General features: G+C 38.7%; 1 protein-coding gene across 1 annotated transcript; it reads left to right on the top strand.

The window, feature by feature from the left end:
• The first annotated feature begins 5,889 nt into the window (after positions 1-5,889).
• cacng2a (calcium voltage-gated channel auxiliary subunit gamma 2a) lies at positions 5,890-13,392 on the top strand. The gene is made up of 6 exons (XM_088007898.1): positions 5,890-6,000; positions 8,146-8,197; positions 8,879-9,057; positions 9,447-9,570; positions 11,418-11,585; positions 12,378-13,392. Exons 1-6 carry the CDS (start codon positions 5,890-5,892, stop codon positions 12,911-12,913), a joined length of 1,170 nt encoding a protein of 389 aa, XP_087864024.1. The 3' UTR covers positions 12,914-13,392.
• The last annotated feature ends 297 nt before the right edge of the window (positions 13,393-13,689 follow it).

Here is a 13,689-nt window from a genome sequence, read left to right as displayed (position 1 = left end):
TTAGTTAAAAACGTTCAACGTCGACAGGAAATTTCAGTAGGTAATTATGTGCTATTGGGAGATATTATTAACAATGCCTAAACACCAAGTCTTAAAAAAGGTAAACAATGAAAAATCTAAAATAAATAAAGTTTAGCCTGGCAGGGCGTAAATAAAGCCTGGTGGCCCGCCAGGTTTATAAAACACTGGGGAAAACCGAGTTTCTAGTGCAAATATCTTTGCATACTTGAAATAGGACAAAACTAACTGACAAGTATCTTTTTAGAAAGATATAAGCGCTTGTTTTAAGTAAATAATTCCTTAATATCGATTTTAAAAAGTACGAGTTCCATCCGCTGATTATTTCAATTAAAACCTGGGAAAATGTCATTATAAGTGAAATAATCTGCTAGTCGAACCAGCACATTTTTAAAATCAATATTAAGGGATTATTGACTAAAAACCAGATTCTGTATCTTGCTGAAAAGATACTTGTCAGTTAGTTTTGCCTTATTTCAAGTGTACTAAGATAAGCACTAAAAACTAGACAGAAATGTTTGGTAAGATTTTGTGTTTTTGCAGTAAGATCGAGTCGCCACTGAATGGCTGCCAGAGATTCAAAGATTTCTCAAATAATCATGAAAGAATCAATGTATGTTTTACAGGAAGGAATATAATTACAACAAATAAACCAATTTTACACAATGTTTCTCCTTTAAATGTTTCAGATCAAGCAAATGATAAAACTATCTTCTCTAAGCCTTCTGAAGCTGATATAAACTGATGAGGAATAGACTGAAAAATGAATAAATAGATTGTTACACTTTCAGGAATCGCAGCACAGGAAGAGAAAACGACTGGAGGTGTCCTCAGTGTCCCGTTGGAACATCTGTGCTGCTACTTCACAAATATCTCCAGCGACATTTGCATCCATTATTTTGTGATCAGCTCCAGTCAGAATCTACTTCTGCTTTGAGGTGTGCAGTTAGAGCACAGTAAGCTAAATTTAGTCTGAAAACTGTCAAAACATTTCTATAAAGCTACAAAAAAATTGTTAGCGAACGTTATTATTTCACAGTGTGAGTTTGACACTTCCAGCGTGTTTTATTTAACGTCGGGCTGATGGGAAGCATTGGGGGGGAGGAAGAGGACGGTGCAAGGGCTGAGGAAGAGGAGGAGGCGTGGAGGGGATTAATAAGTGCTTGTTGTATTAAATCAATGCGCCTGCAAGCTCAGGCACCTGATTAGCATGACCCTGTCCTGCACATCAGCACATTCAGGGCTGGGGGAGGCTGATTAGGAGCCAATGCTAATTTCCTCTCGACCCTGTTAGGAGCAGTGGGGGGACGGCAGGTAGAGAGAGGTGGCGCTTTCTGCCAGCGTCACACAGCAGATTTTCACCGAGTTTCAATGATTCAGGACGTCAGGAATTCATGAAGATCAGAAAATTTAAAACAAGTGACAAGATTTAACATTCCAGGAGATATTTAGTAAAATTATAAAACAACATAATAGACAAGATAACCCTTCCAGGAAGAGCTAAAGATGATCTATTGTGCTTCATTGAACAAGCTAGGATGTTCATGTTTCTGCACAGCTTAAAAAGGATGTGGAAAAACCTTAAAATGTTGTTTTTTCTTGCAAATTTTAGACATTTGAAACTCAGAAACATCCAAGATTTTTCTGGAAAATTTGAATCTCAATTTTTTTCTTGCAAATATTTTTGTAACTCAGAAATATCCAAGTTTGTTGTTTTTGTTTTGTAAAATTAGTATCAAAGTTGTTTTTTTTCTTGCAGTGTTTTACTTTTGAAACTCAGAAATATCAGGGGGGGAGTTCTAGAAAATTTGCAAGATTAGTGTCAAAATTTCTGAGTTATTTTCTTGCACTTTTTTGACTTTTTGAGGTCAGAGATTTTCTTGTTTTTTCTAAAAAAAAAAAAATGTCTGATATTTATTGATTTTCTTAGACCAGCAGATTTTCACTGAGTTTCACGGATTCGGGTCGTCAGAACACATACATTTATATAACTCTTTCTAATGAAGATCAAGAAAATATAAAACAAGTGACAAGATTTTTATGCGGTAAACATTTCAGAAAACATTTGTAAACTCATGAACATAATAGACAAGATAACCCTGCAAAGAAGAGTTAAAGATGTTATGCCTTGAGCAGGTTAGGATAGACATACGGTCTATACAAAAAATGTAGATTACATTCTTTTTTTATAAAATCATTCACTTTTAGAAAATTTCTGAGATTAATCTAAAAATTGTCTTTGCAAAAATGAACTCTTTTTTATCTACAATACGCCATTGTAGAGATTTCTTATTAAAAAGAAACATTTTAATGCCAATTTGCTCCATTAGTCATTATTTTTGCATCCAGTCTAACTCTGCCTCCAGGCTAAGTCCACTCGGTCTGATGCGTGGATTTCTTCACCGTTTGAACAAAGGCTGCGCGCGCAGGAGTCCACTGTTGCTCCGAAACCGAGCTGCAGCGCTGCATGGGTGCTAAGTCTCATTAAGCCGTTTGTCAGCCAGCAGCAGAGGACTGGTGGCGCTCGGACAGCAGCCTGAGTCGGTGCCGTGCCAATCAATACAGAGCACACAGTATCCACTCCTGCACCCTGTGACTGTGAGCGTGTTGGCACGCGTGCCGGCAGGAACAGCCTCCACTGTACCGCTCCAAACGGCAGCGCTGTTACTCAATATGACTCATTACTGTACTGTAACGCCTGGTGTGCTCCACCATGTTTGGATTTAGCATTAGAGGAGTCGAAAAGGGGAACAAAAATCTATATTCGGTTGGAGTAAAATGTGATACATATGAAAAGATTACAATCATAGTTCAGACTGGGATAAATAAATACAGGAATCTGTTTTTAAATATTGAGGGGGAAAAGTGATCCAAACCAATCAGATTCCACATAAAACACCTTATTCTTCCAGTCTTGATTAAAATAACAGGCATCAAGTGTTTCTGGTAATTGAGAAAGCATCTTTTAAATCACTGTGGGTGAATTTTGATTTGCTCTTTTTTGTAGAATTGTTACCCTTTTTTGTAGAATTGTTACAGGCTACGTTAAGCCTGTAAATAGGCTTAACGTAGACCTATTATCCAAAATGCACATTTTGTATGTTTTCACACTTCCGTTTGGGTTTCAACTTTTTTTTATTGTGTCTAGAAAATGAGCTGTTTCAAAATCCTCCAGCTTTTTGTTACCTAGCAACTCCGGCAGAGTTCCGCCCGTTACCTAGCAACCCAAGCTAAGCTCCAACATGTTTGGTCAGCTTGTTTTACCGCTGTGTGTGCTGTACAGAGTGTTTTGCTGTCGACTTACCATCCAGAAACCACCTGCTGCATTCTTGTTGGTTATACAGGAGGTTCTACTTCTGCTTTTCACTTCTGCTTTGACATGAGGCCTTAAAATTAGCTAAAATCTCATTACCTAAGAATGATTTTATTCAGAAAATGCAATTAATAAGCTTTGTATAGACCATAGGCCCATCATAACCTGTTATGGAAGTACAATAGGTCAACTTTAAGGCCAGATTTTCACTCTGGTTTGTTAGCACATCTTGGAGCTCCATAACCCAGGGATGCTTATCCTTAAAGGGACAGTACTGTGTCTTTTCCAGAGACATGGTGCCATCTTATATTACAATCAAGTAGCTATGTTGCCTTTAGTTGTTATAAAAATGCATCAAACATAACTTAAAGGAAATCTGATGCCTTACAATTGGGCTTCTGTCTCTTTAATACTGGGGAACGATGTGAGATAGAACCATGTCTAATTTACGTTGCTTTAGTAAAGTATTTTAAATGACACTCATTTATATATATTTTAATATATTTTTCTGTCTGTATTCTTTGTGTCATTTTTAACCATAATGATTTGCTTTTTGACCTCTGAGATCCAATCTGATAAAGAGGATTTTAACGGCGCAGTTCAATCCTCCCCTCAGGTTTTCCTTTAACCTTCTTTCTCTGTCGACTTCACACAGCAAACGTCCCTCAAACTGCCTGTTTTCACCCCAATCTCTTATGTAATTTGCACTCAGTCAGGACGGGACAGTGTAAAAGATTAAATTTCATCTCAGCCTCCTTTCCTCCTCACCCGTACCAGGGGGAAGTCGTGCGGTTTAGAGTTACCTGTGAGGGCGGCTTGATTAAATATTAAGTTGTCCTAAGAGTTTGACCCCCCGGTTCTGCGTCCCGCCCCGAACTCCTTTTAAATCTTCAAACATCTCTGCTGCCTCCATTCCTGGAAGTATCGACGCGGTCGTTCACAGCACATTACGTGGGAGAGGGCAAGGGGCCTCGCTTTCATCCATCAGCTTCATTTGCCAAGACAAAAGAGGAGAAGAGGGCCAGCTGGATTTATTGATTGTTGACAGTGGGATGTTTAATGATGTGGGATCTCAAGGTGACACAAAAGTTGAAGAAAAAAAACTAATTTGGAGAGAAATTGAGAAAAAAGAGAGCTGGTCTTTAGAGTGTTTTCACACCTGGTGGACCAAAATTGCAACATTTGTTAAATTTTTTGCACTACATTGAGTCAAACAAACCAAACAAATTGAGAAAGCTGTTCCCCTCCTCGCCTGTGGGGGCACTGCACCAAGAACTACTGAAGGAAACGACACAAAAACGTCTGACAAAGACACTGAGCACAACTTCCTACTTCACAAAATGTAAACAAACATGGAGTCAGATTTTAGCAGCTGGAGGATTATCTTTGCTAAAAAGCCACAAGACGAGCATGTTTGTTTTGTTTGTTTTTTCCCAGAATGCCCTGCACTGCAGGGCATTCTGCTTTTGGAGCGGTCTTCGATAATTTTTTACATTTTCTTACAAAATGAAGCAGAGGATTTTTGTACAGCAATAGCTGCATTTCCTTTACAAATGTCAGCAAAACTTTGACAATAATCCATTATTAAAAAATCACAATTTTGAAGTTGTCTCCTTTAAATAAGAAACAAAACTAAAATTCACATAAATAAGTTTAACACGATAAGTTATTAAAAAACATCCACCATCATCCACCAACTACTTCCTGTCTTCTTCGTCATTTTCACCAGCAGTAACATCCAGTTGTTGAACATGTAATTAACGTCATACAAAAAAAAGTCTCTCCTGCAGTTTTGCAAAATAAACAAATTTCAACATTGCTGAAAAACCTCCTCACTAGCACAAAAACTTTTTAAGCGAAAACCAATTTTTTTTCAAGGTTTCAGTGTTTCCATTAAAGCTGCCGTATGTAACTCTTATAAAAAATATATATGTTTTTACACAACTGTCACCATGACAAAAGAAAGATCGCTCTTCTATGCCTCCTGCCTGAGCTACTATTGCACCGGTTCCAACAAAAAACAACAAATCAGAGTCAGGAGGAGGATCTTAGCGCTGTCAATCATCCTAATGTACTCGCTGCTAAATGTTCTAAAAACATTTTATCAACTTATCATTACAGGAAAACTATTTATTCGTTCTCATTGTTGGCCATGCTAACTAGCCTTAGCATTTGCAACAGGTTCAGCTATTAGGAAAAAGCTGCAGCATGGACCCGCCTCCTGGCTCTGATTGGTTCGTTCTAGTTAAGAAAAGCCAGAGGAGATCAATATTTTTCATCGATTATCTGTCTCATACCAATTTCAACAATATGTAAAAATATGTATATTTCTTTATAAAAGTTACATTCACTTTAAGCAAATTCATTTTCGTAATTCCAACTTGTGCAATTTTATGGTGAACAGCTACTTATTTTTAAAAATCCTTTTTTTAAGTTATTAAATCTCTCTGAATATCTCCTGCTGCTTCGCTAAAAAGCAAAGTGGAGCTTCAGCTTTCCAAGAAGAAACAAAAAAAGGCTCCAGTGCATCTGCATGGCTTTCAGATTCTCCAATCCACATGATTCCCTGCATGAACATCCAGATCTCTATGGAGTGCAGTGACCTTCGAGGCGACCAGCCGGCCTCCGCTGGGACAGCGCTGCAGGTCGCTGCACCAACATGGCCCTGGGTTTGGCTGACCACGCTCCACCTCTGAAAGAAATGCTCAAGTCCCTGCAGACTTTTATGAACCCAGTTCTTGCGTTTGCCATTCGACGCGGCCGGAGCCAGTTCCCTCAGGCGGCGCGGCAAACTGCTTTATTTACAGTCGCTCCTTTCTCGTCGTGTTCTCCAGGTTACACATTTTCATGCTTTATTTTTTAAGGATTGTCTCCGTCAGGATGCTGTATTCTGCCTGGAGGGATGCTTAAACATGGCAGCATCCCTGGGGGGAAGCAGGTAGCAAGACTGACAGGCTGACAGGAAATCAGATACACTCTGCACACTTAGCCTTCATTAAATATTACATCATGCTGGCACATCTAGTACCAAACAAGCCTTTCTTACTTGAATGCTTCTGTTTTATCTGTGATGTTTTTGGTTTCTAGGCACAAATTTTAGCTGTATTTTCTATTTATTGGAAATTTAATCAAAAATAGGGATTTCACTGCAAAAACACAAAATCTTCCAATGTAATTTTGGTCTAAATTCCAGTGCAAATATCTCAAAACACTTGAAATAAGACAAAACTAACTTTATAGTAAGATGTAGGAACTTGTTTTAAATTAATAATTTCTTAATATTATGAAGAAATAATATTATTTTCACTTTTAACATTTTTCCATGTTAAAAGTGAAAAAATCTGCAGTGGAACTAACATTTTTATCAATATTCAAACAAACTCTTTCTGAGAAATGAAAAAGTTATTTTTGTCTTATTTCAAGCTTGCTAAGATATTTGCACTAGAAACTATAAATACTTTGTAACATTTTGTGTTTTGAAGCAGTTTCATAGATTTATCTCTGCAGTTCTGCATTATTTCAGATTATTTTCTTCTTTCCAGCATCCTGCTTGTAGGTTTGAAACTGTGTTTAGGGCCGTTGCCATGGTGATAACCCAGTTTGGGCGAAGCTTCTGCTGCCAGACTCAAAACGAATCAATGATTTGAAAGCTCATTCCCTGAGGCTACAGAACAAGCCCAGATCACCACCCCCCCACCACCGTGCTGTACAGGTTTCAGAACAGCTGGATTTTATGTTTGTTGTCAACATTTTCTGCTTTGCTTTAATTTTTCTCGTTGGACTTTTTTCCATAAGTATTGTAGTTTATTCAGATGCAACTATGCAAACCTATATTATGCTTTTATATTCTGTTAAAAATAACCTGGAAAACTTTCTGAGCAAAACTGTCGGGCTTTATCTAATTGTCTGGTGACGAATCTTAAAGGGAATCTTTAAAGTTTTTGTTCTTTGATTTGGATTTTAACAACTTCTAAAAACAGACCATCAAAAAAAAAAGAAAAAAAACTCACCCATCTGGTTTTTGACAATAAGTTAATGTTTTTAGGTGTCTGGAAAATGAGCCGTTTCAAAAACCTCAAGATTGTTAACGTTTCACAGGCACTGCTCTGTTACCTAGCAACCGAAGCTGAGCTCCAGCATGTTTGGTCAGCTGGTTTCAAAGACAAATGTTTTGTTAGTGACAACTTATTCAGAAACCACTTGCTGCATTCTTGTTGGCTGTACAGGAGGCCCCATTTCTGCTTTTCAAAGTCGTGTGTCTCGCTTGAGTTTTGCCTCTCACCAAACGGAGGAATCTTCTCGTTGAGTTTTCAAGTTCAATTCAAATTCAAAAGTACTTTATTGATCCCAAGGGGGAAATAAATGTTATTGTGACTCATAATTCAAACTCTTCAAAGACATATGGTAATGGCTATCTTTGCATCTCATTAAAATGATCAACTTTTATTGTTTTAGCAAGTAATGTTCTCCTTAGAACAAGATACCATTTCTGAATTTATTTCCAAGCTCTGATCATTAAACACTTCTGTACTTATTCTTATTTGGAAGGGGTTTTTTTTACATTTGTGTGAATAAATTTGCTTCCATTTAAATTTAAATTTCTTCCAGGTGGCAGCTCTTAGTTTCCCACTATGTGACAATAAATTATATCCCTACTTTGCTTTTTTAAGGTGATCACACTTAAATCTAATGGAAGCAGCTGGGTGTATTTAGTTATTCCCTAAAATATCTGTGTTTGATCACATTTACAGTAGGACTGAATCGCCATGAAAACCTCGTCACTGTTTCCTCTGAGTGACTGTGACGCTCATTAGTCGTACATCTGTTCCAGCGGAGTCCTGCTGGACGGCGATTATCTCTGCCAGGGTGACATTACTGAGACAGAGGGTGGCTCAGATCGCTGCAGTCCTGGGACTCGGCCGTAAACGCCGTGTAAAAATCCTGTCACTTTTTTCCAGATGAAAGCTGTGACCTCTGTTCTAGCAGCTAACGATGGAGACGACCTTCACAGCGTTTAGTGTTTCTGAAGGCATGAAGGGAGGCTCTCCAGAGTGCTGTGAGGTGGCTGCTTAGATTGGAGCTGAGGACATTTAACAACAAACTACACCGCAAAAACTCAAAACCTTACAGTAATTAGGTCTCGTTTCTACTGCAAATATCTTAGTGCACATGAAATAAGACAAAACTAACTCTTAGCAAGAAATGAGAGCTTGTTTTGAATCAATAAAACCCTCATATTTATGAAAAGTAGTTCCATTGGTAGATTATTTCACTATTCACGTGGAAATTGATGGAAGTTGATCAAGCATGCTGGAACTCAGCTTGAGTTGCTAGGTAACTGATGGAATTCCACTGTGGTTGCTAGGCAACTGGCAGGCTTTTGAAATGACTCATTTTCCAGCCACCAAAAAGACATGAACAAATTGTCAAAACACCTGGGTGGTGTTTTTTAAAGTGCTTTGGTTGCTTTTAGAAGCCAAATGGAAGTATGAAAACTTAAAGATGTCTCCTTTAAGCACAACTTCTTAAGTTTCCTCTGTGTTGAAGTTGGGAGCCCAGCAGTTCCCACGTCCAGCCAGCTGTTAACCGTCTCCTGTCAGCTCGCCTGTGAGCTCAGGGTGACTTTCCCTCCGCGCCTCGCAGCCGCCATGATGCCTTCAGGTTCTGGGGATAAACGAACGCGGGATAAAGAGCGAAGCGAGGAAGGCAGTGATGAATGTCAGCAGGTACAGGCAGGCAGATGGGCCCCCGGGACCCCCGGCCGGTCCCTGTGGAGCTGCAGGCAGCCAAGTTCAGCATGAGCTGCCCGGCCCGGCGTCAGCACTTTGGGGGAGAAACTGGGAAAAGTGCTGAGGCAGGCAACTGCATGGGGAGATGAGGTGAAGTGGTGAAAATTTAACCACCCTGATGAAAGTTTAAGTGCACATGTTAAACAGGAGGTGACTGCATGGGACACTTTCACACAGTTTCTTCTGAATGGCTCCGGACTGCGCCGCAGACCCTGATTTTACCTGACACCGCACTAACCCTGGCTTCACCTCAAAAGTAACATCCTGCCCCGCTCCTAGTTTCTGCTTCTTCATAATTGGCGGTGAGGATGCTGTTTGGTTTCAAGGACATCGGCAGCGTTTCTCTGCACTGCAGTCTGGCCGATAAATATGCCAGAGCCTCACATGAAGGAACCGAAAAGCAGGGAAGAACCGACACCGATGTCAGCAAAATGTCTGCAGAGCTCAGTGGTAACTAGTTACATTTACATTTAGCAAAAATGGTTCTGTGGTAGTATTTTTACCATGCTGTTCTTTATTATGAAGCATCGTAACACTTGAAATATTGATCGATCGATCGATTGACTGATGTTTTGTTCTACGATGATGTATTAGGGCCATTGTAGATAGAAAAAAAAGAAGTAAGTTTTCACTAAAAAATATCAGAAATTTTCCAGGAAAAAAAAATATTTCTGAGTTTGAAAAGTTGAAAATTTGCCAGAAAAAAACAAATACATTTTCAGATTTATCTCAGACATTTTCTAGAAAAAACAAGAAAATGTTTGAGTATGAAAAGTAAAAAATTTGCTAGAAAAAAAATCTGAAATTATCAGATTAATCTTAGAAATAAAATAAAATCCCAGCAAATATCAGAGTTTTACTGAAAATCTGTAAATCCCCTGTTTTTTTCTCAAAAAGAATTTGGAAACTTGAAAACAGGCTAATTTATTTTGCCTAATTATGTTATTTTGTAGCTGCATTATTTATATTAATTTTTTCATTTCGATCTTTAAAATACCAAAATCTCGATGTAAGTTTATATTTTAAAGCAGAATTTTAGGGCAATACTAAGATAAAATGAAAAAATTAAATTACAAGAATAAAATTACCATAATAGTCATAATATTTTGCGTTGTAGCATTGACTTTATTCTGTTTATTACAATAATAGCTCTACTTTCCACTACCTCTGAAATTGTAAAGAAAAAAAAAGTTCTTCTAATAACAAAATACCCAAAATATGCATTTCACTGAAAACATTTTCAAATTAGTTGCAATAAGTGCAACTGCAATTATTAGTACAAATATTCGTATTCAGGTTCTTGAACTCAGTTTTGATTTAGTGGTTCTGGTCCTGGAAACGACCGGCTGCCTGCATCTGGTGCAGAACTGTTCAGAACCATGAGAGCAGTGATTACATAAGGCTCTCTGTGGGGAAACACACTCACTTCACAGTGTTGATGGAGTCTTTCACAGACCTGATAGGGTGTTGATTAGGATGTACTTTCCCACAAAGATCCAGTGTTGAAGTAGATCCTAGCGGCTTTTCTGTCTCCGATTATCGCTCCTTTCTTTGACCCTTCCTTCTGACTGAGCTCTGAAGCAACTGTCACCAATTTTTCTTTTTGTTTAAATCACTAGCTGTGTTTCCGTTGGCCATATAATTGCACAATTTAACTTTTCAACAGTAAATTGTGATGGTGTAATGCAAAAAAGTGTTTAAATTGCAGTTTTGTGAAATGAACCAGTTCTGAAATGACCAGACAAAACACATGTTTTTTCAGAATTGGCTGGTTTCCATTGAGCGAATTTATTTTAGAAATGTCAAATTGTGCAACTGTATGGTAAATGCAGCTGCTATTCTGCTGATGCCAATAAAACACAATTTTGCAATTTCCGTGTTTCCATTAAGTAAGAAAAACAATTGAAACCATATGTTTCAATTGTTTCAAATGTTTCAAACATATTTATTCCATGAACAAATATGTTTGTTCATGGAATAAATCAATAAAAAATTTGCCACACCATCATCCTCCAACTATTTCCTGTTGTCGTTTTCTTCTTCATCGTTTGCACCAGGGGCAACTTACGGTTGTTAATGTGATCTGAAAAAACTTTTTCCTTTACAGTTTTGCAAAATAAACCAATTTTGAAACAGCCAACAATCTAACTCATCCTGGCTCCAAACTTTTTACCAAAAGTCAAGTTTTTTTAAATTGGCCTGTTTATATTAAGCTAATTTATTTTCCAGTGTATCATTGGGTGATTATGTGTCAATGGGAACAACTTTTGAGGTTTCGTGAAGATTTGTAACGGCAGCTGCTTTTGTCCTCCGGTTTCCTCCAGGTGCGGTGCGAGCCTCTAGCATCTTCCCCATCCTCAGCGTTATCCTACTGTTCATGGGAGGCCTGTGTATAGCTGCCAGTGAGTTCTACAAGTCACGCCACAACATCATCCTCAGTGCAGGGATCTTCTTTGTGTCTGCAGGTGAGTCAAACAGCAGCAAAGTGAGGCAGGGTGGACGAGAGACGAGATTTTTGGTTGTCTGTTGTTCTGGCGCTTTGCACCATTTCATCTTTTGTATTCTGTTTTTTTTTATCTTGTTGCTAGGCTAAACGTCACCCTTTGGGAGTCATCTCTAAAAATATGGTGTCCCTGACACACTTTCCTTTTTATCCATCAACATTTACCATGTCAAAATATTCTTTATGATTGAACCTAACAAACTGAAGAATACATTCTGCTCTTGGCATGACATTGAACATTTGATTAGAAAATAACTCTGTAAAAACACATCTTACCAAGTACAAAGATGTTAGTACATTTGAAATAAGACAAAAGAAACTTAAAGTAACTATTCAGAAAAATATGTCATTTATATTAGGGTTATAATAAACTGTTAGTTCCACTGGTAGATTAATTCACTTATGCCACAAGACATTTTCACGTGTTTTAAGTGTCAGTGGATATAGTATTTTTTCATCAACATTAAGGAATTATTGACTTAAAACAAGCTAATATATCTTGCTGAAATGGTTGGTTGGTTGGTAAGTTGGTTGATAGGTAGGTACTCTGTTGCTGTTCTTTCAAGTGTGCTAAGATATTTGCACTAGAAACTAGACCAAAACATTTGGTAACATTTGTATATTTTTCTAGTATAAAGCATAAAAAGTCTTAAATCTAATCAATTGCCACTTGTTTTCAGCTGACACTTTCTCTTTCTTTCCTTGTTTTTCTAATCTGCTCATGATTGACGATGATCCCTCAACGTCCTGCCAGGTCTGAGCAACATTATCGGGATCATCGTGTACATATCAGCCAATGCGGGGGATCCTTCAAAAAGCGACTCAAAGAAGAACAGCTATTCATACGGCTGGTCCTTCTACTTTAGTGCCCTTTCCTTTATAATAGCCGAGATGGTTGGCGTTTTGGCCGTGCACATGTTCATCGACCGCCATCGACAGCTGCGAATAGGGGCGCGCGCCGCCGACTACCTCCAAGGCTCGGCCATAACACGGATCCCCAGCTACCGCTACCGCTACCGGCGCCGCTCGCGCTCCTCTTCCCGCTCCACAGATCCGTCGCATTCCCGCGACGCCTCGCCCGTGGGCCTCAAGGGCTTCAGTGCGTTGCCATCCACGGAGATCTCCATGTACACGCTCCCCCGGGACACCCTCAAGTCGTCTGGCACGCCCACAGCCACCTACAACTCCGAGAGGGACCACAACTTCCTCCAGGTCCACAACTGCATCCAGAAGGACCTGAAAGACTCGAGCCACACCAACACAGCGAACCGCCGCACCACGCCGGTATGAGAGTCCGAACAGGCCCGGCGACCCTGGAGACACGGGAAAGCCCTGTGGGCGCGGTACGCCCCCCCGGAGAAGTTGGATTTCCATGTTTATAGACATTTTGTTTTGGTTTTTGTTTATTTTTGTTGAGATGCATGAGTTCCATAGCCATTGTTGAGAGAGTTTCAACTGGATTGGTCCCGAGTAAGTGAAGATCTGTCATACTTTTGGACAGGTTTGTTTTATTTATTTATTTTTGACGATTCGGGGAACCAAAAATCGGGTGGGAATGGCGGGGCATTTACCAGATAATCAGTTCCATGATTTCATTGCCCTTGAATTCGTTTGGAGCAAAAGGTCGAGCTCCCCTCAGCCAGCGTACCGCTAAGCTACATGCGCCCTTTTTTATTATTTACTGACTCATCTGTTAATTTTTTTGCATTAAAACTGTGAATTGTTACAGCTTGGGATTCAGTAAGAAGTACCCCAATCTGTAATCTCTAACAAAGATACTATATATATATATATATATATATATATATATATATATATATATATATATATATATATATAGTATTACTTTTATAAATAAATTATTACGTTAATAATCAAGAGATAACAGACTTTACTGAAGCAAAAAACGAAAAAAAGAGAAAAAAATCAACCAAGTGCTGTTGCTAATACAAGAAAAGACTTTTCTATCTCTTCATTCGAAGGTCAAGAACAAGCGAAGGTCCTTTAGGTACCAGAAGCAGATGCAGGCATTCAACAGTAGAGTATTATATATTCTTTTAATAGAA

Source organism: Poecilia mexicana, unplaced genomic scaffold (assembly GCF_051168715.1).
Source record: "Poecilia mexicana isolate PSO_F unplaced genomic scaffold, ASM5116871v1 scaffold_8, whole genome shotgun sequence".
Taxonomy (NCBI): Eukaryota; Metazoa; Chordata; class Actinopteri; order Cyprinodontiformes; family Poeciliidae; genus Poecilia; species Poecilia mexicana.
Note: the sequence above shows the minus strand (reverse complement) of the source record. Positions and strands in the feature narration are given on the sequence as shown.